We start from the raw sequence: 26,741 nt of genomic DNA, 5'->3' as shown, positions 1-26,741 counted from the left end.
ATTCTTTGGAATGGTGCTAAGACGGACAAGTTCAAGCCCACCAGAGGCTTGCGACAGGGAGATCCACTCTCTCCTTATTTGTTTGTCCTTTGTATGGAAAAGTTAGCTATGCACATTCAAGGAAAGGTGGAGGATGGAAGTTGGCGGCCTATTCATATCTCAAAGGATGGCCCGGGTCTTTCCCATCTCCTTTTTGCTGATGATGTTCTCTTATTTTGTGAAGCTAATACACAACAAGTACAAGTGGTTATGGATACGCTAAATGAGTTTTGTTCTGCTTCGGGTTTGAAAGTTAATGTGACCAAATCAAAAGCAATGTGTTCCAAGAGGGTTCCAGAGAGAACTAAAAGAGATATTCAGGGTATCTCGTCGATCCGGTTGGTTTCTAACTTAGGCCATTACTTAGGTTTTCCTTTAGTTCAAGGGAGAGTCACAAAGGAAACATACAAGCATATTATTGAGAAAATGCACCATAGGTTGGCTTCATGGAAAAGTAATCTATTGAATAAAGCAGGGAGAGTTTGCTTAGCAAAATCAGTCACAACCTCTATGCCAGTGTATTCTATGCAAATTAACCTTCTCCCGAAAGAATTGTGTGATGGTATTGATAAGATTACTAAAAGCTTTATTTGGGGAGGAAATGGAGTAACTAGAAAGTGGAACATGGTTAAATGGACCACAATTACTTCTCCTAAAAAGTTTGGAGGGTTAGCTATTAGAGATGCGAGCAACACAAATTTAGCATTTTGCTTGGAAAATTGGTGTGGAGCTTGTTACATGATAAGAACAAACTCTGGGTGCGCTTGTTGAATGCAAAATATATTAAGAATGGATCTTTATGGAGCAGTGAAGCAACTAGAAGTCCTTCTCTGGTTTGGAGAAGTATATTGGAGGCAGCTACAAATCTTATAGAAGGTTTTAGTTACCGTATCAGTGACGGAAATTCTTCATTCTGGTTTTCTGATTGGACTAGGATGGGGAGATTGTGTCACAAGGTTGATTTTGTCAACATCTCAGATACTCAGCTAACGCTTAGGGAGGTCGGCTCAAATGGTTGTTGGAACTGGAATGCTTTAATGACCAATGTACCTTATGATATTATCCAACTTGTTGACCAACACCCTCCTCCTGTTACTTATAGGGAAGAGCAACACGATATGTGGATATGGAATGCATCTAAAACAAGGGTTTATACATGTAAATCTGGCTATGATTGGTTGTTAGCTCGCAATCGAACTTGGAACATGACAAATGATTGGAATTGGGTTTGGAAAATTAAGGCACCTGCAAAAATCCAACACTTTGTTTGGCTCCTCCTCCACGAAGCACTTCTTGTCAATAGTGTTCGAAGAAGGTGCAATCTCACATATAGTGCTCTTTGTGGTAGTTGTTTTCTAGCTAATGAAGATGTATTACATTGCTTAAGGGATTGTCAATTTGCTCAAGAGATATGGAAGTCTGTTCCTATAAGGTATACTCGACACTTCTTCTCAACATCGAAGTCTGAAGATTGGATAAGGGAAGGTCTTCAATCCCAACCTCCTCAAGCTTTTCTATCTGCTTTGTGGTGGGTGTGGAGATGGAGAAATCATAGGATCCTAGGTGACAACCAATGGAAGAAGTATGATGTGCTTAGGTTCATCCATACTTTGCATGAGGATATAAATCATTATCTCCGTGACAATGGAACACATGCAAAGATTAGAAAGGATGTGCGATGGGATCCTCCACAACCAGGTCTTGTGAAATTGAATGTGGATGGAAGTTGCAACTCTCGTGGAGGGATTGGTGCTGGTGGTCTTATTCGGGACGATAAAGGTGATTGGCTTGCTGGGTTCTCCTCCAATGATGGTCAAGGTGATGTGTTATTTGCGGAGCTTTTTGCAATTTATCATGGTATCACTCTTCTCCTTCAGCATGGGCATTCAAGAGCAATCATAGAATCAGATAGCCTAGAGGCTCTTCAGCTGTTGACTCGAAGAAATGAGTTAGGGTTTCATGAATACAGTTCGTTACTTCTAAGGATTACCAGTTTGATTGACCATGCCCCAGATTTGGTATTGCATCATATATTTCGAGAAGCCAATCTCAGTGCTGATTGGTTGGCAAAATACGGAAATTCTTCCGCTACGGGTGTCACGACATGGTCCTCTCCACCTTCTGGGCTCCTAGACCAGCTGTCTAGGGATTCTTTGGGCACTTAGTGTGTCTTTTTGTTCTTTTCCTTTTTTTTTCTCTTTCAATTCACCAAAAAAAATAAAATGAATATTTACGACTTTTTTCTTTTCATTTTGCTATTGACCCAACACATACTCAAATAAACATTCGACGAAGTGCGGTGATATGGGACCGAACCTGAAATTACACATTAAAAATGTTCTCAAATTCGAACCACTGGATTATAACATTTTTTTTTGTAAATGGATGGATTTTAGATTCAAGTAACTTCAGTTCTATTTGAAAAATTATGCACAAGGCAGTGCTGCTTTACTCAACAACTCTAAAGGTTTTTCGTTTGTGAAAACAAAAAATCTTTTCGAACATATTCCATCGGGTGCTCCTGCATTTTTGCTTGTTTATAGATTATGAAGAAAAATAAATAATAATGTTCAATAATTTAGAGCCTAATTTTAAGAATTTTTTAAAAAAAATTAAGCTATTTTGTTTTTGATGTTTTCTGATTACTTTTTTTTTTTTTTCAAAGCTAATTTCTCTTTCGAAGCTCCTTTATAAAGCACCAACTAAAGCAAGAAAGTGGGCAAGTGTTATAGTTCCCCAAATCCAAATCACTTCATAATCTTAGGCAGATGCCCCCCAACCAGCAGCTCAAAGGATCTTCTAAAAAAAATAAAATTGTATAAATAATCATGGTTTAAAATGTTCCATCTATTAGAGCAGCAGGCCATATTGAACAAATGGTACAAAAGTTAACTTTGATCATAAATTTGAAGGATTGGCCTTTCACACAGTGGATAACTTAATCAAGAAACAAGAAACATTATAATATAAAAGCTTTGTTATGCTCAGATATGCAACACCATACTGTACATTGATATTTTATAGAAAATTGAAATCCACACAATAACAACACACCATATCGCCATCTAAGGCATTTCAGCTCTACAAGAAACCTCACTGTCAACAAAAAAACCGAAGACACAAGCCTGCTACATCATCGATGAAGTGTTCTGTGTAATTAGAAAATTACCCAGGAATAGGATCATTAGCAAGTGTTGACTTGTATTTGGCAAACAGCTAAAATAAGAGACTGTATAAATAAAAACTAAGGATACCAATACCCTTAGCTAATAAGGGATTGTATGTATTGAAGGAATATTTACACTAAAACTACTTTAAGATATAAAGCCAGACAACTTGTCAGACTACGATCTATCCATAATTCTTCAAACAGGTAACTTGAAAATGAGACACCGCGCAATGTGATTCCACTACTTTCAATTCTCTTTCTAACTCGGAGCCATCTTCAATGAAGTTATGTCCATATATTTTAAGCCAAATCAAAAGCATAACAGCACTTTCCTCCCGTGTATTGTAAAAGAATTGTTTTAACTTTTAACCACACTAACTCCTTCAATTATAAGAATCTGTCAACCAAAAAGAGACAGAATCCGGCCGCTAGCAAATGTATGCATGCTCCAAAACTGTATGTCAGCAAGCTTAGCACTGCATGGGAAAATCATCAACTTTGGCACCAGTAAATACAAGAAAAATAAATTAAGCTAAAATTTAAATGAGCATGTGAATGAAACAAAGATTTTCCATATTGACTTTGTAAACATAAAGCAATTATTGAAATACTGTTACAACTTCTACGGAAAGGCATCAAAGTAAAGGGCCATCGTGCACAAGAACAAAGAAATAGAATACACCACATCATATGCAGCTACATCACTAGACTATATATTAAAGAAAGTCATGCCAAAAGAACATCATCCATATCCTCATTAAAAGCAAGTGAAATTGCATTTTACGGTTAAAAAAAATCAAAAGAACTAATAATAACATTATAGAGAAAACTGGTTGACAGTAAGATACACAAAAAAACAATGATAGCTGGATCTAGAGTCATATGGTCATAATTATATCCTAGAATGATGATGCAGCACTAAGAAATTTGAAAACGTCATAGAGAATCAATCATCTAAGATTTAAGATTGGCTCGTCAACAAGCACCATTCTAAGCTATGAAACTAAAGGCTTGATGAAAGGAATGTGTCTCACCAATCTAAATACTCTAGGTCCCAGAACTTGCTTTTTGGACCCAAACTTGTTTCTGCAATTTAAAGAGATTTGATCATTTATTGAACCAGAAAAGAATATGCAGTGTTACAATGCAGAAATCAAATTTAGGTACCTCATTGGAACCATAAGCAGAGGTACTAGATTTTCTAGGATGCTTCCCCTCACTCGAAATCGAATAGCCATCAACATCCTTCACCCCATGTATTGGTCCACGACGACCAAAATGCTTACTGAAACCTAAATAATCATGAGCAATGAAATTAAAACATATATTCACCTGAATGTAAGCATAAAAATATTTAGATTCTGCTTTCCAAAGCCAAAAACCAACCATTTTCTGATGAATGACTGGCACGGAAACTTCCAAGAGATTTTACCTCCCCACTTCTTGCACTTGGTGTGTCATGTTTCAACTTTGTATGACCTCCTGTTTCGCATACAATACAATAAAAATTTCAACTCGTAAAGAACATGTAACTGTAAGAAGGCTGTAACAGACTTAACAACACAGTATATTTTGCGCATTAATTTGTCAGGACTCAGTTGTATAAGTGTTCAAAAGTGATTTTCAATCTTTCCCCCTTTACATAAGCAAAGAGGATTAACCCACAATTGCAAAGTAAAAAAAGTAAAGCGTGTACCTTCCAAAGGATCTACTTGTGAAGAAGCTGAGGATGACAGAAATTCACCACCTCCATTGGAACGACTTGTCCAAACACCACGGTCAGGTCGATCTTTATGTCTAAAACGCCTCTCCTGTCTTTCACTAGAAACATGTAAACCATGCACAGTAATCCTATTCTCTGGCGCACCATCAGTACCCTTCAAAATCAATTGCACATGTACAGGGCGAGTGGATTGTTTTTCTCTTTCTAGATTAGATGTTTGGATCTGCCGCTCAGAATGGGCCCTGGAAGACTGACTTTGTCGAAAATCCTTGTTTGTGAGTATGCTTTTGATAATCCTTCCACTACCTTCATGCCGCTGATTCTGTTTAAGAGCTGTAGAGCTGAGAATTGTTTTAGTTGAAGATGTATGATGTTGTGACATGCTATCTGAGTCAGATACCTGCATAATAAGAAACAAACAAAAGCAAAATACACTCGTAAAAGAGCTGCAGTAAAAATGTGAGCCTGACGTATGAATCCAACAAGGACTAGCAATGTACTAAAACACAATCCATACCAGAATCTATAATGCATTACTGATTCATCATATGTCAGAAATCAAGCAGCAACAGAGCATTAGATTATAGGAAACAAATCCTGACAGTCACTTTGGTAAGAAGTATCATTTGACCTATGAAATCTATTGTATCATTATATCTTCAATTCACATTTTTACTAGTGGTTTGTAAAGCTCATTGATGTGTATGCAAGACTCGTCAGAAACATATTTAGCCTTTGATCTCTGGTTTACATTCTTAACAGGAGTAAGATGAAATTACAACCTTAGTTTATCAGCAATTACACGTATTAATACAAGAATTTCAAGATTGAAATTTGCCTGTTTATTAAAAAAGAGTTTGCCTAAATGAATAAATTCAAGTTGCTTCCAATCAGAATAAGAACAATCAACAACTTTACATTCAACCTAAGTCAGGCTGTTTATTGGCACATGCTGGCCTTCAACAGGAAAGGGAGTATTCTGCAACTTATGTCAATCCTTTTGCAACACATGCCACACATAAACAGAGCAGAATTATGAAGATACCAATCAGAAGCTTACAGTAATTGTTTCTCTTTCATTCCCTTTAAGAAGCAGTAACTTCTTCTTCCCAGAATCATTACTTCCAGCAGTTCCTGAAATGATGGAGAAGGTGGTAAGAAAATTCCCATAGCTAATATAAAAACAAGCAGTTACTTCAATAATAGAATACTAACATATCAGAATCTTTAGAGAATGAGAGCCACTTCTAAACAACATCAAAGGGAGGGGGCACCAAAAGGTGAGAGATATTAATATCGGAAGTTACATTTAATTAAATGTTGACTACAAACCAAAAATAAAACCCAAAGAGAACAGAGAAAAATTTGCACATGAAAAGTTGAACAAAATATCAACCTCACCATTCTCATCAAAAGTTTGGTTTCCATCTGAAGAAGCTATATTTGAAGGATTTTGATCACCTTGCCTGGGAACCAAAATATAAGTTGATTTGTCTTTTACTGTTGAACTTTTCCCTGGGTCCCTTGCAACATACTGTTCACCAGAAAAGCAAAAGTTTGACATGTTAAAACACAAAAGAGTAAGAACCAAGTGTTGTTGCTTCGTATGGATATGTGCAAGCAATTGCGACCAGAGAAGTATCAAATACTCATGTTGTTTCCATTATTCTAAAAGTTTAGACAAAAAGATTTTATTAGTAATTAACTATGTCTGTCTAACTTTCCTTTGCTATGAAAAAATTGCTTGGAAGATTCTGAAGTCTAGCATCGTAAGTAGAGCAAAATGCAAAGTTGAAACAAAAGGGTAAGCTAGTTTTAAAATAAATCGTCATGCTAACTAGTTCCCGTGGGGCACTTGTTAAGGAAACAAAAAAAGAAAATTTTGTATTGAAAAGAGTATTTTTTTATACTTTTAAGAGGTTGATTACAGAAGTCCGAAGATAGTTATACTATATTTGGTTCCTTAACAAATGCCGCAGGGCAACTTGTTAGCATTTTCCTAAAATAAAATATATGATTTTCTTACTACTAGAGCTATCGAGTATAATCAAAGGATCACGATATTATCTTCAGAAAGAAACCTTGTACACCCAATAGAAATTAATTTATATCTTTCGATTCTAGACTACTAGTACTTGATTTCTCCTAAGAACCATAAATTGAAAATCTTTTCCAGCCAAGCAATATTTAATTGAAAAATCAGGTAAATAAACAAAATTATTCATCCCAGCTATAAAAAGTTAGTGTGATTATTTGCAACAGTAACCAAAAAGTCTTTTTCTTTGTAAAGTCGTGAAGGAAATATATTTAAAGGTACAAGCATAAATGCATAATACCATTGTGGTGGAAACTCTATTCTTTGTGTAACCACGTCTTGATGGGGCAGAACTAGAGCTTCCATTTGATGTTGTGGCAGTTGTTCTGGTCACTTTTCCATTAGACAATGATCTCTGCACAGATATCAGTGACACTCAAACAAACATGTTCAGAGGCTCTATAGCAATGACACTTGTGATTGTTTGAGATGATAGTAAAAATTAATTACCCTGGGTCCATTGTTGGTAGCTCTTTTGTGGCGCACAAAGTCCATGAGTGGTGTGACTATAGGAATATCTTTCCCAGAAGCAGAAGATTCCCTTTTGTCCAACTGTATCTCGGCACTAGGGAGATTGTCAACAGGCTTGGCAATTTGTTGAAGAAATTGGAGATAGTCGGGATCTTTAAATATGGTTCCATCACGAGCGTCCTTGGGCTGCTTTTGCTTTTTAGAAGAGTGGTTTGGAACACGCTGTGAAGGAGCATATTCAACAGTGACTTTGAAATGTGTTCCTCTTTCATTGAGAAAGACGTGACCATTGAAGAAGTGAGCAAAATCTATAACGTCATCGGGGGTATTGAAGTCAATGTAAGCTCTAGAGAATGCATGCTTGTGGCTGAATGAATGAAAGAAAGTAAGAAAATTGAATAGAATTGAATTGAATTGAATAGAATTAGTAAGAAAAGTAAGACGTACCTGGTGATTTTGGGAGGATGGAAAGAGAACCAATTGTAACGGCCAGCGAAGGAAGAGTCAATTAAAGGCAAAAGAGAGTCTTTTGTAATTGTTGGAGGCAAGTGCCGAATCACAACCTTCGTACGATCCATTCAATTCAATTATCGGATTCTATTCAATTGGATCACATCTCAATTTTGTTTGAGGAAGACAAGAGGATATCAATCAATCAATCAATTGATAAATAAATTAAATTCAAATTCAAATTGTGTGCCCTAATTTCACCCAACTTGCCATAACCACAGACAGACAGACACAAGAACACCCGTTTCTACTTTCTATTTCGTGCGTGCCACTGTACTTCTTTCAGTCTATTAAATTCAATTCAATAAATACCATAGCATATACGCTTTGCGTTTTGCCCTTCCTTTCCTCTTTTTTGCTTCTTTACACTTTCACCTTTTTTATCTTGTATCGGGAAAATTCCAAGTACTCTTTTTTTTTTTTTTTTCTTTCTTAAAAAATAAGGTTCGTAATTTTTTCCATCTAACCATTTTCATTATTTTTACTCTATTACAAACTTAAGCGTCAATGTGTTTGCATATACTCCCTCCGTGAATATATCTTACCTTAAACATTTATTTTGATAGACTTTTAAGCTTAATCAATCAATCTTGATCATTTCTTATCAAGAAGGTTATAGCACTACCCAACCCAATGCTCACCTCAAGCAAATGTTCAAATCAAAAGGTTTAATCTTAGTAAACAAGTAAATTCATCTTGACCCTTCAAAAAAAAAAAGTAAATTCATCTTGAATACATATACAAATGTCAAAGGCAAAAGAGTTGTTTGTTGAACAAAGTGTAATAAACCATGTGAGTGGTCTCAACCAACCACTTTGAGGGAAACGGAGTCAAACTATCATATCAACCATTACATTTGAATTTGCACCTAATCAATCTACCAACAATTTATTTACGGTGTCAACAATGCGAGTTGAGTTATCATTAATATTTTTCAAAATAATATATTTTGACACTCAAAACTGAGTGAGAATAAATGGAAAACTCAAAAAGTAATCTCGAGTGTTACTTTTGCCATAATTATTTGAAGAAAATAGATTTAACCTAAAAATTAAAAAGGGAGAAAAATAAAAATATAGATGACATATATCTTGGTATAGATGATTATGAGATTAAGAGATAGAGGAGAAGAAGGTTGAATGAAAAAAGGAATGAGTAACGAGATGACAAATATCATCCACTCAAATATTAAAAATCGTCCATATCAGATACTAACTCCAAATCATTGTATTTTAGGAATTAAGCACCAAACCTCTTGCGGGATAAGTACCAATCTGAAATCGGGAGTTAGGATCTGATACGTCTAAAACACATAACTGCATAATACAAAACCTATGCATTACACATTCAATCACTCAAACACATTCAACACTCAAGCGTAATCAACCCTAAAACACTTAAACACACTCAACACTTGACACCACATCCAACCAAAGTGTTACAACACATTCAACCAAATTTATGAGACAATGCACCGATAAATAACATTAATAGGAACTACTTGCTGAGAAAAAAACATAAATACTACGACATGAAAAATTAGCATTTAATTGTTAGTAAAACGAGTATAAACGAGCATAAATGAATACAAATCAACGGTTGAAATAAAAAAATGTGTTTTGATGTGTTAAGATGTGATTTTTAGAGGGAGCTTTCTTCAAAAACTCATGAGAAAACTGAACTTTGTTGTTATGTTATATCCAGGTTGATCGGATTGTACCTCTTGAAACCAAGGGATTAAGACTTAGCCCGCGAACAACCTGGGAGTTATTAATGAGAGGGTGTCTTGGGGAGTTTGAGGGGTCTTGAGAAATCGGGGGGTTTTCTCGAGTCAAACACACAATTAGGTCTACATATATATATATATATAGGAATTGTTAATCTTTGGCCTAATAATCATGAACCGAACCGACTCATGTGTATCCACTTCAATCAGAGTAATGGACCCAAGTCAGCCAACCCAACCGACTTTATTCATCCGATTTGATTAGACCAGACACGATGATTTGGCAGAGCCTTAGAATGCAATGAAAGTGTGAATAATTATAATTAATTAAATAAAATAGAAAAAGAAAAAGAAAAAGAAAAAATATAAAAGGGAGGCGTCGCAGCAGTTGGGGTTCTCTTGGCTTCGCTGCGTGTGGAGTTTGGCAGTGTGGCGTGGTGATTGACTCTGGTGTCGTGGCTCACCTTCACTCACTCACTTCTCTTCTCTGTAAGTAAACTAAATCAACCTTTTTTATCGTTATTTCTCTCTATCTAATCTTATCATCGTTGTTGTCATTTTCAATTTCTATACCTTTGTTCGAATTCGATCCTTGTTTAATAAATAATAATAATAATAATAATAGGTTGTATTGTAAGTAACTAAAAGTGAGTAGTAGTATCTGAAATTCTGAATGAATGAATGAATGGTGTGTGCGTGGGTCCTACTTAGTACTTAACTAGGGTTTTTGGAGATTGATAGATTGATTGATTGCAGAAGAAGAAGAAGAAGAAGAAGAAGAAGAAGAAGAAGAAGGATAGAAGATGGGAGAGTGGATCCCCCAATCTGGGAATAATAATAATAATAATAATAATAATGGTAGTTATTTCCAATTCCCTCCTCATGCTCCTGCTCCCGCTCCTCCTCCTCCTCCTCATCCCCCACATGGTCATGGACATGGACATGGACATGGACTCCCTCCTTCTCCTATCAGGTTCTCCGATCGCGAAAGGTACTTTAATTTTTCTCCTCTCCTTACTTTCCCATCATTTTATTATTATTATTATTATTATTATTATTATTATTATTATTATTATTATTATTATTATTATTAATCATTAATCATTCAATCAATCATTTTTAGATATTTGGCCGAACTCTTGGCTGAGAGACAAAAGTTGGGACCCTTTTTGCAAGTTCTCCCACAATCTACCCGACTCTTAACTCAGGAAATCAGACGTATCTCATCCGGTGCCAGCGGCTTTATTATGGAACATGACCATCCTGACTCTTCTACTACTCCTTTTAGGCCCCCCTTACCTCAACATCCTATCACCAGGCCTATGGATTTCGACTGGCCCCATAGAGAGGTAATGCATTGCACACTCTTAATTATTATTCACTCAAGCATTAAAAATGGCCCGTATACGAAGCAGTGATGCAGGTCTTCTAAGGATCTGTATGAGAAGCATCAGAATGCACAAGTGTAACTTGTTTTTGTAGGACATTTCATCACCAAAAAACATCCAGGATACTAGAAGTATGCTGTGTTGCGCTTAGAAGAACTAGGAACTCAGCACTTCAATTACCATTTTTCAAAATTGATCTTAGGTTTTAGACCTGCCTTCTTGATCTTAAGTTCTGAACAAGTCTTGGAGGAAAATGCTATATATCTTAACTTCCTTAAAACAAGTCTATATGCTTCCTAAATAGCTCTGTAATCCTACGGAAACCTAGTGCTATAAAGATCCTGTAATGGCAAGGTCACGAAAGGGCCAAACCCATTGTGGGTCTATTTTAGGCAGTCTTAATGTTCTTGTAGCTATTTGTTGCTAGACTTTGGCTCTTTGGGGCATTGAAATTGTGAGTGTCTTAACATATGTATTGGATTAGGATTTTGAAGGACAATTTTTGCTTAAAAAAGTCTCAAAGATTTTAAAAGATTTTGTAGGATTTTAATGACTTTCATGATTTTAAAAGACAATCAGGATTTTCAATTTGGATTTCAATGGATTTACATCATAAGATTTTAAAGGATTTTATGGATTTATAAGATTTCAAAAGATTTTATGAATTTTAAGGACTCATTGAAAAGAAATAATTACAACACACTCTCTATCATAATATTTTGAATACATGCTCTTATTTTTTATTTTATTTTTATGAGAGATAGAGAGAGGGGGAAGAGAGGAAGGAGAGAAGGGAGAAAATAGAGGAGTTAGAGAGAGAGAGAGAGAGAGAGAGAGAGAGAGAGAGGGGAGAAAAGAGAGGAGAGAGAGAGAGAGAAGGGAGAAGAGAGAGACGAAGAGAGAAGGGAGAGAGAGAGGAGGGAGAAAAGAGATGAGAGAGGGAAGGGAGAAGAGAGAAGGAATAAGGGATAAGAAAGAGATAGTAAAAACTTTTAAAGAAAAACAATCACAAGAAATCTTATGTCTTCATGAAAGACTTTTTTTTGTTAAAATTTCACTAGACAATCTCACAAAATCCATCAAAATCTAATTTATTAAACAATCCTTTGAAATTTGAATGATTTTGAATACCATGAGACTTTTTTTAAGTGATGAAAAGTCTTGATTGAATACCTCAAGACTTTTTTAAAATGACAAAGAATCTTGATTGAATACCACAAGACTTTTTTTAAATTGCAAAGAGTCTTGATTGAATACCACAAGTCTTTTTCATAATTAAAAAGTCTTTTAAAATCCCTTAGAATCCTAATCCAATACATCCCCCTTCTCACACATGGGCAATATACCAGGCGTGATAAAAAAAAACTATTGCATTGTGAGGAAAATTGATGGCAAGAGAGGTTGAGTTTTGATCACAACTTCTGTTTATAGACGGGGAGTTTTATACAATACCAATGTTCCCTATGCAGGACAATGGGAATATCCAAAGAATGGGATCCTTTCAAGCATCTCCAGTGGGTTGGCATGGGCCACAAGGAGTTCCGACGACTCCTATAGTGAAGAGAGTTATCAGGCTTGATGTCCCTGTCGACAAATATCCAAATGTAAGTCCAAACCGTGTTTTTTCACTCCGAATCATATCTGTTTATCTTCTCAATGTAATAGTTTTTTTTTTTTTTTACTCATATCACAGCAGTATAATTTTGTTGGTCGAATTCTGGGACCTCGCGGGAACTCGTTGAAAAGAGTGGAAGCCATGACAGAATGTAGGGTTTACATCAGAGGCTGTGGCTCTGTGAAGGATTCGATTAAGGTAAAACTTGTATTTAAGTATGCACTCTAAAGAACTATAAAAAGGGGAACTTGATTCCATAAAGCTCTTACCATTGTAGTGTCCTTCAGTTCCGTGGTGGATTTATTGTTGGCACCTTTTACCTTGCAATTGCTACATTTAGGTTTCTCCTTCAATTTGAAGAATTATATAGTGCTAATTTCAGTAAATTTCTGTAAATTTCTAGCCATTGACTTGCACAAAGTGATACGATGAACACAAAGCACACTATTTTTCTTAATATTGACTAAATAAATTTAGGCAATTCTTCAAGTTGTTACATCTTTCAACTTGGTATTTTGCATTTTATTCCCCATCCTGCTGCTTTTTTATTTCTCATATGAATGGAGCTTCACACCGCCTCATTTTTCCTGATGTATTTCACCTTTCCTAATTTTCATTAATATAGGAAGAGAAGCTTAAAGATAAACCTGGTTATGAGCACCTTAAAGAGCCATTGCACTTGTTGGTGGAGGCAGAGTTTCCTGAGGATATAATCAATTCCCGCTTGGACCATGCTGTGGCAGTACTAGAAAATCTTTTGAAGCCTGTGGTATAGATTATTTTCACATCTGATTGCTTTAATTAACTGCACCTCTCCCTTTTTTAGGGCTAGTCTTTCTAACACTTGGTAACCTGGCAGGATGAATCACTTGATCACTACAAGAAGCAGCAATTGAGGGAGTTAGCTATGATCAATGGTACTTTGAGGGAGGAAAGTCCAAGCATGAGCCCTAGTATGAGTCCAAGTATGTCACCTTTCAATAGTAATGGAATGAAACGTGCCAAGACAGGAAGATGACCCCAGTATGTTAACAGTCAATCTTACGTTTTTCCCAAGCTAGATTATGACCATCTGATTTAGAATTTATGGTGGCCTTTCTGCAGGGCTGGTCGATGGTTTATCCGCTTAATTTCTCTGTTTTGTTTTGATGTCTATTCTTTGCTGTATTAACCGCTAGAATATTGACTGTCGTATTGCTAAGTTATAGTACAGTCTTAACTAAGTTGCGGTTGCTCCCTAGTAGCATACTTCTAGTTTGATACCTTTTTTTTTTTTTACTTTTTTTTTTTTTTTATAAAAATTGCATTGTCAATTATTAAATTTCTTACATGTGTATATCTAAATATGCATGGTATTGACTCTCAAGCTAAATAAACAAATGTAGTAGTGGCTTTGATTGTATTGTGACATCAATAATGTTGACATTGTTTAATGATTGTCATTTCATTTCATTTCATTATTTCGAGTTTGCAAGTGACCATCGTGGTAGTTTTATGTACCGGAATTTGATTGTGGAATATGAAAAGAAAAGAAAAGAAAAAACAGCGATGAAGGCAATCCTTTTGAATGATGATCTTGCTATATTTTCATTGTTAATGCTAAATTCAAGATGCTACTGGTATTATTTATTCTATATTATCACTAACTTTGCAGGAGAGCAGCTTACTATTCATAACTAGCAGACTAGGAGTTGTTTGGTTGCAAAATGCCTGCAATATTATGATGGAACATTTAGTGCATATTTTTTTTACGTTAAAAAATGTTACCTTGAACCGCTCCACATTTTTATTTCCTTGATGTAACTTCCATTAAAGAACGTGTGCCGCCAAAGAATTAGTGTCAAATAATCACTGTTCTAGTTAGGTAATTGATAATGCTTACACTGTGCTCTTTTGATATAGATGCTGAAATCTGGGTCATTCGTTATTTTTTTATTAGAGGCATTTCAGGTTGTTAAAAAATAAAATAAAGGTGTAGATCAGCACTGGACTCCCTCCAGTTAGTTACATTCTCACGGGTGAGAATCCAGGAGTGTATGGATATTGTGATTGGATTTATGAGCAAGTATCAGTGCCTTTTAATTCTGTTAACTAATAGACTAAGACACTGGAGCAACTTGACAAAGCGTTTTGCAAATTCAATAACTAGTATCAAATAGTGTTAGAAGCATTTACTAACTCTTTTCAACAATCACACTTTTATTAGGTGACATTCACGTGAGACTTTCAAATTGTGTTGAATGCACTTGCCTTAAAAAAATCAAGTATGAATTTAGAATTATACTGAAAATGAGGGACTAACTTGACATTACAATAGTTAGGAAGATAGAGTAATTAAGTATCACGACAAAACAAAAGTGTATATTGAATTGAATTATGAGAAGTTAGTTTTGGCATCATACAGCATAAGGAAAAAATGAGGATTGTAGTAATATTACAGAATCCTAACAGGGGACCGGGAATAGAAATGATGATAAAGAGAATCGATATATGTATAATTATTAGAAATGAAAATTTGTTGAGTGTAAAAGATGCAAGAATGAATTAATAATGATGGAATGAAATGAAATAGAATAGAATACAAGTAGAAATAGTGTTGAGGCCAAGCTCAAGCTCACCCTAACTCATCATCCTCTTGAAACAATTTCAAAAGACGAGCATATTGGTCTTCCCTTTTCTTCTTACGCTACAACTTAAAAAGTAAAAATGATATCGAAGACAATAGCACAACCACAATTAAGACAATAAGAAGAATCATAGAAGCACTGCTTTGCATAGTTTTAAAAATCGGATCGGTGATCGACTCGGTAAGGTTACTGGGTCACTGGTTCATTGGTCGAACCACTGAGTCAATGGTCGAACCGCATAACTAAACCGGATTGACCTGAATGACTCTGACATATAACTCGGTCTATATAAAAAATTATATTGGTATTAAATTATATTAAACCGTGACTCGGTCTCTAAAAATTTTGACACTTATAATTTTCTTAAAGAAAACATAAAGAAAAAAAAGTAAAAATATTTAGAAACATATTTTGCATTATATGCTTGTTTATTAGTAAGTATTAAATGCTCTTATTTAAGGATATTTTTATATTATAAAAAAATTTGTGTTTAAATTCCTTTTAAATAAAATATGATTATATTTTTTAATCAAGAAAATGCCAATAAAAAACAAAATATGATTATATATGTTTATGCATGACTATTCTTTAAAAAAAAAAGGCTTAATTACCTTTTTTGTCCTTTAACTATTTAATTGGTATCGGTTTGGTCTTCTAACTAAAATTTGATTTATTTCGGTCCTCTAAGTTTCTCACAGTTACTACATTAGTCCTTTCTGTTAGTTTTATTCAAATAAACGTTAGGGTTTGTGTTATGTGGGTACCAGATCTCCTGTTTCACACATACATATGAATCATAACAGTTACTAATAATATCAGTCACTATTTAATCATAATAATTAATCAGGTATATGACCAAAATGATACTAATAAATAAAGTTAGAGGACCAACAATATAGTAACAGAAAAGTTAAGGGACCAAAAACTAACAGAAAAGACCAAATGTAGTAACGGTGAGAAAGTTAAGGGACCAAAATAATTCAAAAGAGAAAGGTAAAGGACTAAAATAAATCAAATTTTAGTTAGAGGACCAAACCGATACCAATTAAATAGTTAGAGGACAAAAAAGGTAATTAAGCCAAAAAAAAAACGTATGACTGTATGTATTTAATGAAAATATCTGGGCTATTTCTTTTACCCAGCATTTCAACGGTTCACACTTTAAGCTGGCCTTGATTTTAATTTAAAATTAAATGCATTGTATGAAGGTGAGAAAAACACAAGAAGGTGGGGTTGAATTGTGTTTTAAAATTTCTTCGTTTCTCCTAAGTTGAAACACACTGATCAGAAGCAAAATGAGACTGCTTCTGAAGTGGGATTCAAAACTAAGATGCAGCGGATAAAAACAGAGAGAGAGAAGAGAAGAAAGACACAAAGCAATTATACAGCCTCCTTCCACAAACCGAAAGTAGTCATGTCCCCCTTGCACTTCCAAGGAGAGTTAACTAAAATGTAATGTCAAATTACAACTGCTCACTGCTAAACTTAGCAAGACACTTCAAATTGCTCAAGCACACAAGCAAGAGACTTCCTATGCTGCTGAACACAATCAAGAGACTTCTAATGCTCAAGCACAACTGCAGGAGACTTCTAATCAAACAGAATTACAATGAAAAATGTTTGAGGTTGAACACTTGATATACAATCAGAGGTGCTCACAATACAAATCAGATACAGACTCTTAAGACTCTAGAATTTCTAAGATATGAACTTGAAAACAGAAATTCTAAGTGAACTTTTGAAAGCAGATCGATTTCAGCAGAGTTTTGGCACTTGTAAATTGTAGTTGAGTCTGATGCCATTCTCTAAGTCTTCACTCCTTTATATAGAGGTGTGAAAGAGACGTTGTGAAATTGCCAGCACAGTCGTTTGAAGCTTTGATCAATCACCAATGATCTTTTGCCTGATATGGTTGATGTCCTATGAAGAACCAATTTGAAATCCATTCCCATTGTGAAGGAACATTGTTGCAGGCAGAGCTGTATTTCAGAGCTGTTTTCTTGTCTTGTAGTGTGGACACTGCAGAGTAGTGGAGATAGTGGTTGTACACTTCGTACAGTTGTACTTTGTCAACGCTTTTTGAAAATAAGCCTCCAATGCCTTCAAATCTCTTCAAAATGACCGTTGATTTGTATTCCCAGTCTTCTGCATTGCTTTCGAATCTATTGAACAGCTTTTGAAGTATTAAATCTTGAATCTTCAGCTTCTGGTGATTTTCTGCTTCTGATGAAGTTGCTTCTGATGAACTTCAGCTTCTGATGACGTCATCATCTTCAGGAGCACTTTGTCTTCAGGAGCACTTTTGTCTTCAGGAGCATTTCTCTTCAGACGCTTTAAGCTTCCACTTTGTTGATTTCTAAGCTCTCTTTTGTTCTTCAGAATCCATATATGATGTAAATTTTTGACTATGGTCCTGTACACTTGAACAAATATTAGCTGGTTCAATTGACAATTTTTAATACCTTGTTATCATCAAAACTCTCAAAGGTTTATTGTTAAACACATTTTGTTCCAACATTGTACATATACATTTTATATGAATTATATTCACAAAGGGTACTTGTGGCGTGTTGGTAAGATTGAATTCTTGTATATGACTGTGGCGTGTTCGAATCCCACCGCTGCCATTTTTTAATAAATTTACTTGATTAAAAATCTTCTTATACATCAAACCGGATCAATTCGGAAAAACCGCCGGTTCACCGGTTTTCAGCGGTTTTGACCGAGTCATACCGGTTCACGCCGGTTTGACTGCATAACCGATCTAATAAGCAATTCAAACCGGACACCCCACTGGTTCACGGTTCGACCGGTCCGACCGGCCGTTCCGGTCCGGTTTTCAAAACTATGCTGCTTTGAGCCTTTATCACAAAACCATGTAGATTGTAACACGCATAATTAATATAAGTTACAACTGTTTGTAGCATTAGGAGAAGGTGTTGTAAATAAATATGCAAGACATCCACAATAAAAAGCATTCCATGTTAATAATCTCATAAATATTATTTGGAATGAAGAAATCGCAAAAATAAATAAATTGGAAAGGGAAGAAGAAGCAACCTAGAATGAGAAGTGAAGAAGAAGAGTAAGCAAGAAGGAAACTCAGCGGGGATCTAATTATTTTCAATTTCAAATCTTTTGATGCCACTTTTGGCTTCTTCCCATATGCAACCACTTAAAATATTCTTATTTTTTTCATGTCATCTCCAATCGGCTCTTTTACCTTTTCCATACATTTCAGGATCTCACTCCAATTCAGCATCATCATCATCATCATCATCATCATCATTGAAAAGGGAAGAAGAAGCAACCTAGAATGAGAAGTGAAGAAGAAAAGTAAGCAAGAAGGAAACTCAGCGGGGATCTAATTATTTTCAATTTCAAATCTTTTGATGCCACTTTTGCCTTCTTCCCATATGCAACCACTTAAAATATTCTTATTTTTTTCATGTCATCTCCAATCGGCTCTTTTACCTTTTCCATACATTTCAGGATCTCACTCCAATTCATCATCATCATCATCATCAAGAATGGTGATATATTATGTAAATAATGTTGTACATTCGACTATTATAGAGTAATTCAATGTTGGTTAGATTGAGTTAGTTAAACTAGTAGTTAGTTAGTTTTTCTACTGTTACTTGCATAAAGTTGTTGAGATAGTTTGTTGTTATATCTGCTATATAAAGCAGTTTTTATGATGTATCTCATAACATTGAAATCAATAAAATTTTGATCCTTTCAATCAAGTGCAATTCTCTCCTTTCTCTCTAATCCTTCTTCTTATTCTTCTTCCAAAATAACAAACTTGTTCCAACAAACTGCTATCCAGAGCCTCTGGTTTGATCTCTAACAAACTTCAACAATGGATGTGCATTCAATCAAGTGCAATTATCTGTAATTTCACTCACGCAAATTCTATATGCAATACAGACAGAATAATTACCAATCTTTTCGGCTTTTCAAATTAATTTATCTTCTCGGACAAAAGGTTGGAGAGGGGTATTCAAAATAAGTTGGGCAGTATTTTGATCAAATAGTGTATATTAAAGAAGATTTCCATACCTTAGTTGTTGGTTCAATGATATCCTGAACCGTGACATGTATATAGGGCGGTCGGTTGTTAGTGAAAGCCCGTCTTTGAGCCATGGTGTGCCAAAGGCATATTAGCGCTAGAACCAAATCGCCATCTAGCACCCTATGACACCACCATTTTAGCACTAAAGATACTTCACAACACATAACTGGGGTTGGCACCGAGTCAAGGACCCAGGAAACCGCTATTAGAAAAATAATGCACCTTTAAATAGACGAGTCACAAGACAAGTGGTGTCAGTTTGAAACTTCTAACCATGTTTTCCAAGCATTGCCACGTTAAAAATATGTTGGACCGTAGTTGGCACGTTGAGATTCATCATACTTGACGAGAAAACAATAGAAGTGCTGATTGACTTGTTAATTTCAGTCTTACCACGGATTTTTTGGGCTTTTGTTGTTTTGGAGACCCCCTAGTGAGCTCAATGGTCTCCTCTTTGATGACATTTATAGAGCTTGCGTGACTAGGAATGTTCATTTAATTGTTTAGTTTTTGTTTCCTTATGGGCTTTTGCCTTCTTTTGTGCAAAAAAAATAAAAAAATCTTTATTACTACTACCGTTTTGATTGCTCAAAGAGTACAAATTTAAAAAAAAAAAATTAATGCCTATTCATTTATAACACATACTTTTTTTGAGGAAATTTATAACACATACTCCCTCCGGTCTCAAATGTAAGAAACAAAAAATAAAATTGATGGTCTCAAATATAAGAAAAAGTATAGTAAAATGAACCTATTAAATGTCACTATTCCAAGTTTACCCTCATTAAAACCACTTCATTAATGTCTTTACTACTCCAAGACAGGGGTAAAATTAGAAAAATAATACTTTTTATAATGACTTAAATGTGTTCAATCCACTTTCTTAATATGTGCGCTTTTTTTTTTTATTTCTTACATTTGAGACCTGAAGAAGTACTTATATATAACACAAATTTAATAGTAAATTTGATTAACGTATCATAGTTTTTTTTTTTGAAAGATATCATAGTATTTCTAGAGTAGTTGATTTGGACGCCTTAATTGATTATTAGCTAACTAAACCACTTGATAAAGAAAGAGTATGACTATAATTCCTACACGAAGTTTATTCAATTTTAATCCTTATTTGATGGCTATATGCAAAGACAAAAATTTCTCTTCTATTCTACAAATTTGAAGACAAAAATAGAGTATTTGCTTTACTTGTCAAATAAATGCTTTTTTTTAAAAGGATAAAAAAAAAATCCAAAAATGAAAATGAAAAAAGAAGAATAAAAGTACGGACCTTGCAAGTCCCAATATCATTTCGAAGTAAAAGAAAGTACGAAACTTGCAAGTCCTAAACATCATTTCGACATTTTTTCTAGGGTTAATTATGTTTTTGGTCCCTACAAAATTGCAACCTTGTAAGTTTAGTCCTTACTTAATTTTAATAGCATTTTTAGTCCCTGCAAAAAATTTCTGCACTCAATATTAGTCCTTACTCAATCCAAATTTGTTTAATTTATGCTTAAACTCTTAAGTTTTTCAACAATTTTTTTACAGGCATATTAAAAACGCTATTAAAAGGTCCTCCGAAAAAAATATCGCAAAAATTTGATTTCTACGTCCATATTTTTATTACTTATATCTTAAACTTTTGTCGTTTTAAAAAATTCATATTTAATTTATTTCATGTTAAAAAATTATAGATTTTAGTAAATGAACCTTTTATAGTGTTCTAAACTTATATAAAAAGAATCGTTAAAAAATTTAAGAGTTTAAGGATAATTAAACAAAATTAATTTTAGCAGGGACTAAAATTATAAGTAAATTTTTTTTTGTAGGGATTAAAAAAACTATAAAAATTAAGTAAGGACTAAACTTAGAAGGTCGCAATTTTATAGGGACCAAAAACATATTTAACCCTTTTTTCTATGATAAACACACCCTCGTTCAGAGAATCAAACAAAATTTCATACATGCCTAAGCCGAAAGAGAAATATAGAATTTGTAACTCTGGTTTGTTACCATCAAAATTAAGCTACCACAAAGCATTTAAATTTCAGCGTTGATAAAATCACAAAGTATCAGACCTTCATCACTATAGCAGAAAATAGGATAAAAAACAGAACTCTACCAAAAAGTTATGACAAAACCACACTCCTGGAACTAGTTTTCACTTAAAGCACTTGGCATCCAAAAGAGCCTCTCCCTCAAATGGTTCAGCATCTTCAATCATCTGACTGGCACGCTCTTTCTGAACTTCATCAGAGATGTCAACCTTGGTCCACTCATAGAGCTCCATGTCATAGCATTCATCCATGATAAATTTTGGAATCTCTTGTCCACGGAAAAGCCACAACCCCTTCACCTTAAATGGAGGCTCTGATCCAATTATAAGCATCTTTCCAAAAGCATACTTGCGAGCCAGATCCATCCTCTGCAGAAATCCCCCAACCTTGTTCAGGGTCACAAAAGAAACAGTGTTCTCATCATTGTATTTGTAATCACAGAACCAGAGAGAGTATCCCTCTGGATCATACATGTCCCAGAATCCTGCAAATCAAACACAGGAATTAGATCATTGAATCTCATTAACAAATTTTGACATTCTTTGATACAGTACAGTCATGATAAAAAGAATCAAGTTTCCAAAAACAGAGAATAGTATATTTCCAAAGGATATAAGCTACAATCATAATCCTAGAAGCTACAAAAGCTTGAAAAAAAAAAGAAACTACAGGAATGTGACCACAATACCTTTGATTGCGACCTCACGGAAGTTCCTCTTGGTGTTAGAGTAGAGTCTTTTCCAGTCATCCAAAATCATCTTACTTGGAGGAAGAAGGTCAAGAGGATTCTTGGGTTTGGGCTTGGGTGCCTCCTCTTCAACTTCTACTTTGGGCTTTTCGGGCTCTGATTTAGCCACTTTCTTTGGTTCATCTTTGGTTTTGGGCTTAGACTCCTTAGGCTGCTGCTTAGCAGATGGAATAGGTGGCATAGCCTCAGTCTGCTTAACCTGGCCTAATATCTTGCGGAAATTGGGCTGGTTGACCAAGGTCCAAAAGTATCTCTCAACATGAGGAAACTCTGAGGTGAAGCTTTTAACCAAGAGTTTAGCGAAACCAATATACAAGTTGGATGTTGTTATAATGTCAGCAAGGGTAACAGAATGCCCGACCAAGTAGGTATTGTGAGCAAGATGAGTGTTCAATGCCTCAAGTGCTCTCTTGAGCGAAGAAATTGCATTCTCCTCTACCTTTATTCAGACACAAATTTCAAAAAGGGAAAATATTCAGTAAAAGGGGAAGAGTTGGTATTGTAAAAACGCAAATAATAAACATGTACCAACTGAGATGTTAAAAGAGATACATTGATTGTTAATGATCAAACTAAATGATTTCAAAAAGCACTTGCTGAATATTTTCAAAAGGGGGGAGTTGGTATTGCAAAAACACTTTGAGTAATTGATTTACCAGTCCTTCATTTAGACACAAATTTCAAAAAAGGGAAAGTTTGTATTGCAAAGACTCGAATAATAACAGTGTACCATCTGAGATGTTAGAAGAGATACATGGATTGTTGGTAACCAAACTAATTGATTTCAGAAAACATTTGTGAATAATTGAGGCCAACTCAAATATTATATAATTGCTATCAATACTCAGGACTAGAAACTTCAAACAAGATAAAAAACAAATTAATATTGAAAAAAAAAAAAAAAAAAACAACATGGCACACAACTTACTGGAGGAAAGTAGGCGGCATATCCAAGTCTTGGCAGGTACAACTTCATGATATTGGCATCAATCTCCAGAGAAGAAAAATCAATCCACTGGTCAATGTGGGCCTGAAACAACAAAATTCAAATAACTTCCATGAGAACACAGGGATATGCAATCTTTTGGTCCTTTGCAAATTTACCCTCTATATATAAACCACATACAAGGGATGCTTCAACCAATTAAAATAGATTTAATCTTGGCAGTTGGTTGGTTGAATTTTCCCAATAAATATCAAAAAGGATACTTCTGTAAATTTAATTAAGTTTCATATGAAAACAGTTTTTTTTTTCAATTGCAATAGTAATCAGAGAAAAAGTAAGTGTGGATTTAAGATTTCATCTAAACTAGAATCTTTTCTGGCAAAATTACTTGAAAACAGTTTTTTTCACTTAATAAATTAAATATAAAAATATTTGAATGTAGTAACAGTTAATTTAGAATTGAAAACCAAGAGACCACACGGCCTTTGTTTTATTATTATATGGTATTCATGTAAGTTACCTGATCAATAAGAGATGATCCAAACAAATTGTTGTGACCCAATCGGGCAACTGCAGGAAAGTAAGTTACAAGAATGAGTAAATGAACAAAAAAAAAAAAAAAGAGAGATAATGTAACATCAAGTAAAGTGAAAAAAGCAGCATACCATAGCGAGCAATGGCATTACTCTCAAAGACAGGACCATCAGGAGTTTCCAAGACCGGAACCTGAAAGAAAGAAAGAAGGAATAATAATAATAATTTAGATAGAAATTGATTATATAATGAAAGAAAGAATAATAAACAATACCTACCTTTCCAATAGGGTTCATGTTGATAAATTGAGGGGTTTTGTTGGAAACACCCATCTGAAAATCAGGAGTCAATTGAACTTGAACACCAACATATTCAGCAGCAATCAGAGTTTTGTAAACATTTTTGTTTCCGTTGTTGGGAGCGTGAAGGATCTAAATTGTAAAATCATAATAATCAACAACAAGTAGTGGTAATTGAAAATAGAAAACGAAGAACAAAGAGTGAGTATACTAACCAAGGCCGCCATGGCTTCCAACGCGCAGCTCTCTCTCGTTTGAGATCTGATCGGAAAGCGAAAGGAATAACGAAGAGAGAGACGAGAGCTGAGTGAGAATGAAACTAGGTTTTCTAATATACTCAACTCACTCTAAACCCTATACCGGGTCGGGTACTCTCATTCCATTCGGCCCATCCTTCATAAGCCCACCCACTATTCACATTTCCACTCACTTAATCTTCTTCCTTCTTTTTTATTTCATTTTATTTGACTTTTAAACAAAAATATCATTTTATTTGACTTTTTACAAGTTTCGTTGATAAAATGTTGTGGTTCTAAAAAGAAAGTGGCGTTAAATAGGTGTTTATCAATACACCAAAATCCCATGATCAAATTAATTCAACACGTTTCATTTTAATTCTTTCACTTTGGATCGAATCAACTTAGGCATAACAATGATTATGATTTGGGTATGAGAAATGATATTTGTACAACCACTTTGTGACAACTTTTTATCAACTTTCTCTCTTATACTCACATTATCCTCTTATTCTCTCTCTTCCTTTTTCTCTCTCCATTGTTTTTAATTAATGAAAAGAGAGAAAAAAGAGGTTGTCACCAAAAATTGTATCAAATGGTTGTTCAAATATCACTACTCTTTGGGTATGTAATACGATAATCTTTTTTTTTTTTTTTGGTAGTGTTACAATGTAACGAGGCAAAAAGAAAAAGAAAAAAGAGAGACGAAATTAAGTTCTAAGTTTATCTCTCAGGATGAGAGATTCCATGCCAAGCGGAGGGCAGTTCCAATGAGCAAAGCACCTTCCATGTGATCCTTCCTTAGCCATAAAATCTGCACACATGTTTTGTTCCCTAAGAACATGCACCAATGTTGTATTTCCATTTTCATGTAAAACATCTCTAATATGAAGGATGTCAGTAGCATAAGTGTGAAAGGTATGATCATGACCATCAATAATCAGGACAACTGCTTCCAAACAATCACTCTCACAAATAATGTTGACATAACCTTCTTTACTACAAAAATCAAGACCTATCTGGATAGCACGTAACTCAGCTAATAACGCATCACCTCCAACTTCATAGTGGGAAAAACCAGTTATCCAATCTCCATCGTGGTTGCGAACAACACCACTAGCACCTAAACAACCAAAATCTTCTAGAAAGTCGCCATCAATATTGAGTTTGAGTGTACCTTCTGGAGGGGGGATCCAATAAGCTAAGAGGCGCGATGAGTGTGGGTCCAAACCAGGATTGGGATAGTAAGAAATGCATTCATCATGTAACAAAAAAGTCTTTCGCACCACATCTTGAATACGCCAATGTTGATCCTCAAAAATAACATTGTTTCTCCAACACCAAGCATACCATACTCCTGTAACAAACAAAATAGAGGAAGTACCCATTGTCATCTCATGAAGCCAAACCTTGACTTCAAATTCAGAGAAAAAATTATTATAACGCCCCATATTCAAGCGGAGCCAAAGCTCTTTAGAGTGCGGGCAATCACGTAAACAGTGAAGAATATCCTTATGGGTGAAGAGCAACGGGTGCAGCTTGGAGAAGCTACCATGTTGCAATGATGCCGACAGGCATTAATAGGGAGAGCATTGTGAAAACAAAGCCATAGGAAGTGTTGAAGTTTTGCTGGTACTTTAAGGCGCCAAAGTCAATTCATGTTACAATTCACATTCCAATCTCTATTTTGTTGAAGAAGCCAATAGTATCCACTCGAGCAAGTATATTCACCTTTCTTTGCATGCCTCCAAGTCCACACATCTTGAAGTCGTACATCCAAGTTATTAGGAGCTGGAAGCTGATGAATATAGTGAACAATATCGGTTGGTATCATAGTGGCAAGATCCTGCAAGTTCCACCTACCATCCTCCCACACATCCTTCAAACACATAACTGAATCACTGATGTTAACAAATGGGACCAATTGGCAGAGGGGACCGAGTTGTGTCCAATCAATATTCCAAATCGATGAGTTTCCGGAGCCTACACGAAAACTATACCCTGCAGCAAAATTTTTAATGGCATGTTGAATACCAGGCCAAGTGATTGATGGTTTATTGTGTTTCTTATTCATCCATAAAGACGTGTTGCCCATGTATTTATGGGAAAGAACTTTCACCCACAATTTATCTTTATTATGAAGCATGTTCCACACTAACTTATCATGCAAAGCTAAATTAGTAAGTCTAGCTTCACGAATACCTAGGCCACCAAAGCGTTTAAGGGTTGTAACCATATTCCAATTAACATGATTCCAAGTTCGAGAGATCCCATCGCATCCCCAAAGGAAACTCCTTGACATCTTATCTAACCTATTGCAAACAAAAGTAGGAAGATAGTGAAATTGCATGGTATAAACGAGAATTGCTGTTGTGACAGACTTCACTAGGCAGGCTCGTCCTACTTTATTCAAAATATTTCCTTTCCAAGTAGCTAGCCTTTTAGAAACTTTGTCAACAACGTCATTATATACATCTCGAGAA

General features: G+C 35.0%; 3 protein-coding genes across 25 annotated transcripts; 1 reads left to right on the top strand and 2 right to left on the bottom strand.

Annotated features, from left to right (window-relative positions):
* Positions 1-2,977: 2,977 nt before the first annotated feature.
* On the bottom strand, positions 2,978-8,299 carry LOC146943316 (regulator of nonsense transcripts UPF3-like). Its single transcript, XM_085747776.1, has 10 exons — positions 7,945-8,299; positions 7,477-7,864; positions 7,268-7,381; positions 6,333-6,465; positions 5,992-6,065; positions 4,905-5,331; positions 4,595-4,690; positions 4,376-4,500; positions 4,243-4,294; positions 2,978-3,684 (listed from the first exon to the last, which is right to left on the bottom strand). Exons 1-9 carry the CDS (start codon positions 8,073-8,075, stop codon positions 4,256-4,258), a joined length of 1,527 nt encoding a protein of 508 aa, XP_085603902.1. The 5' UTR covers positions 8,076-8,299; the 3' UTR covers positions 2,978-3,684; positions 4,243-4,255.
* Positions 8,300-10,129: 1,830 nt separating this feature from the next.
* On the top strand, positions 10,130-14,169 carry LOC146943315 (RNA-binding KH domain-containing protein). Of its 23 annotated transcripts, none has more exons than XM_085747773.1 (8): positions 10,130-10,222; positions 10,517-10,724; positions 10,857-11,082; positions 12,591-12,725; positions 12,818-12,934; positions 13,362-13,505; positions 13,596-13,759; positions 13,841-14,169. In XM_085747773.1, exons 2-7 carry the CDS (start codon positions 10,537-10,539, stop codon positions 13,752-13,754), a joined length of 969 nt encoding a protein of 322 aa, XP_085603899.1. In that variant the 5' UTR covers positions 10,130-10,222; positions 10,517-10,536; the 3' UTR covers positions 13,755-13,759; positions 13,841-14,169. The 23 variants fall into 23 exon arrangements, with proteins under 23 accessions (XP_085603899.1, XP_085603889.1, XP_085603900.1 ...); XM_085747763.1 differs by having other exon boundaries at positions 12,815-12,934; XM_085747774.1 differs by having other exon boundaries at positions 10,511-10,724.
* A 7,398-nt stretch (positions 14,170-21,567) lies between these two features.
* LOC146943314 (elongation factor 1-gamma-like) lies at positions 21,568-24,327 on the bottom strand. The gene is made up of 7 exons (XM_085747751.1): positions 24,238-24,327; positions 24,002-24,154; positions 23,855-23,915; positions 23,710-23,759; positions 23,172-23,273; positions 22,184-22,682; positions 21,568-21,979 (listed from the first exon to the last, which is right to left on the bottom strand). The coding sequence occupies exons 1-7, from the start codon at positions 24,247-24,249 to the stop codon at positions 21,600-21,602; spliced, it is 1,257 nt and encodes a 418-aa protein (XP_085603877.1). The 5' UTR covers positions 24,250-24,327; the 3' UTR covers positions 21,568-21,599.
* Between the last annotated feature and the right edge of the window lie 2,414 nt (positions 24,328-26,741).

Source organism: Medicago sativa, chromosome 2 (assembly GCF_051527215.1).
Source record: "Medicago sativa cultivar Bolivia chromosome 2, Bolivia_mono, whole genome shotgun sequence".
Lineage (NCBI taxonomy): Eukaryota > Viridiplantae > Streptophyta > Magnoliopsida > Fabales > Fabaceae > Medicago > Medicago sativa.
This window is presented reverse-complemented; position numbering and strand designations above follow the sequence as displayed.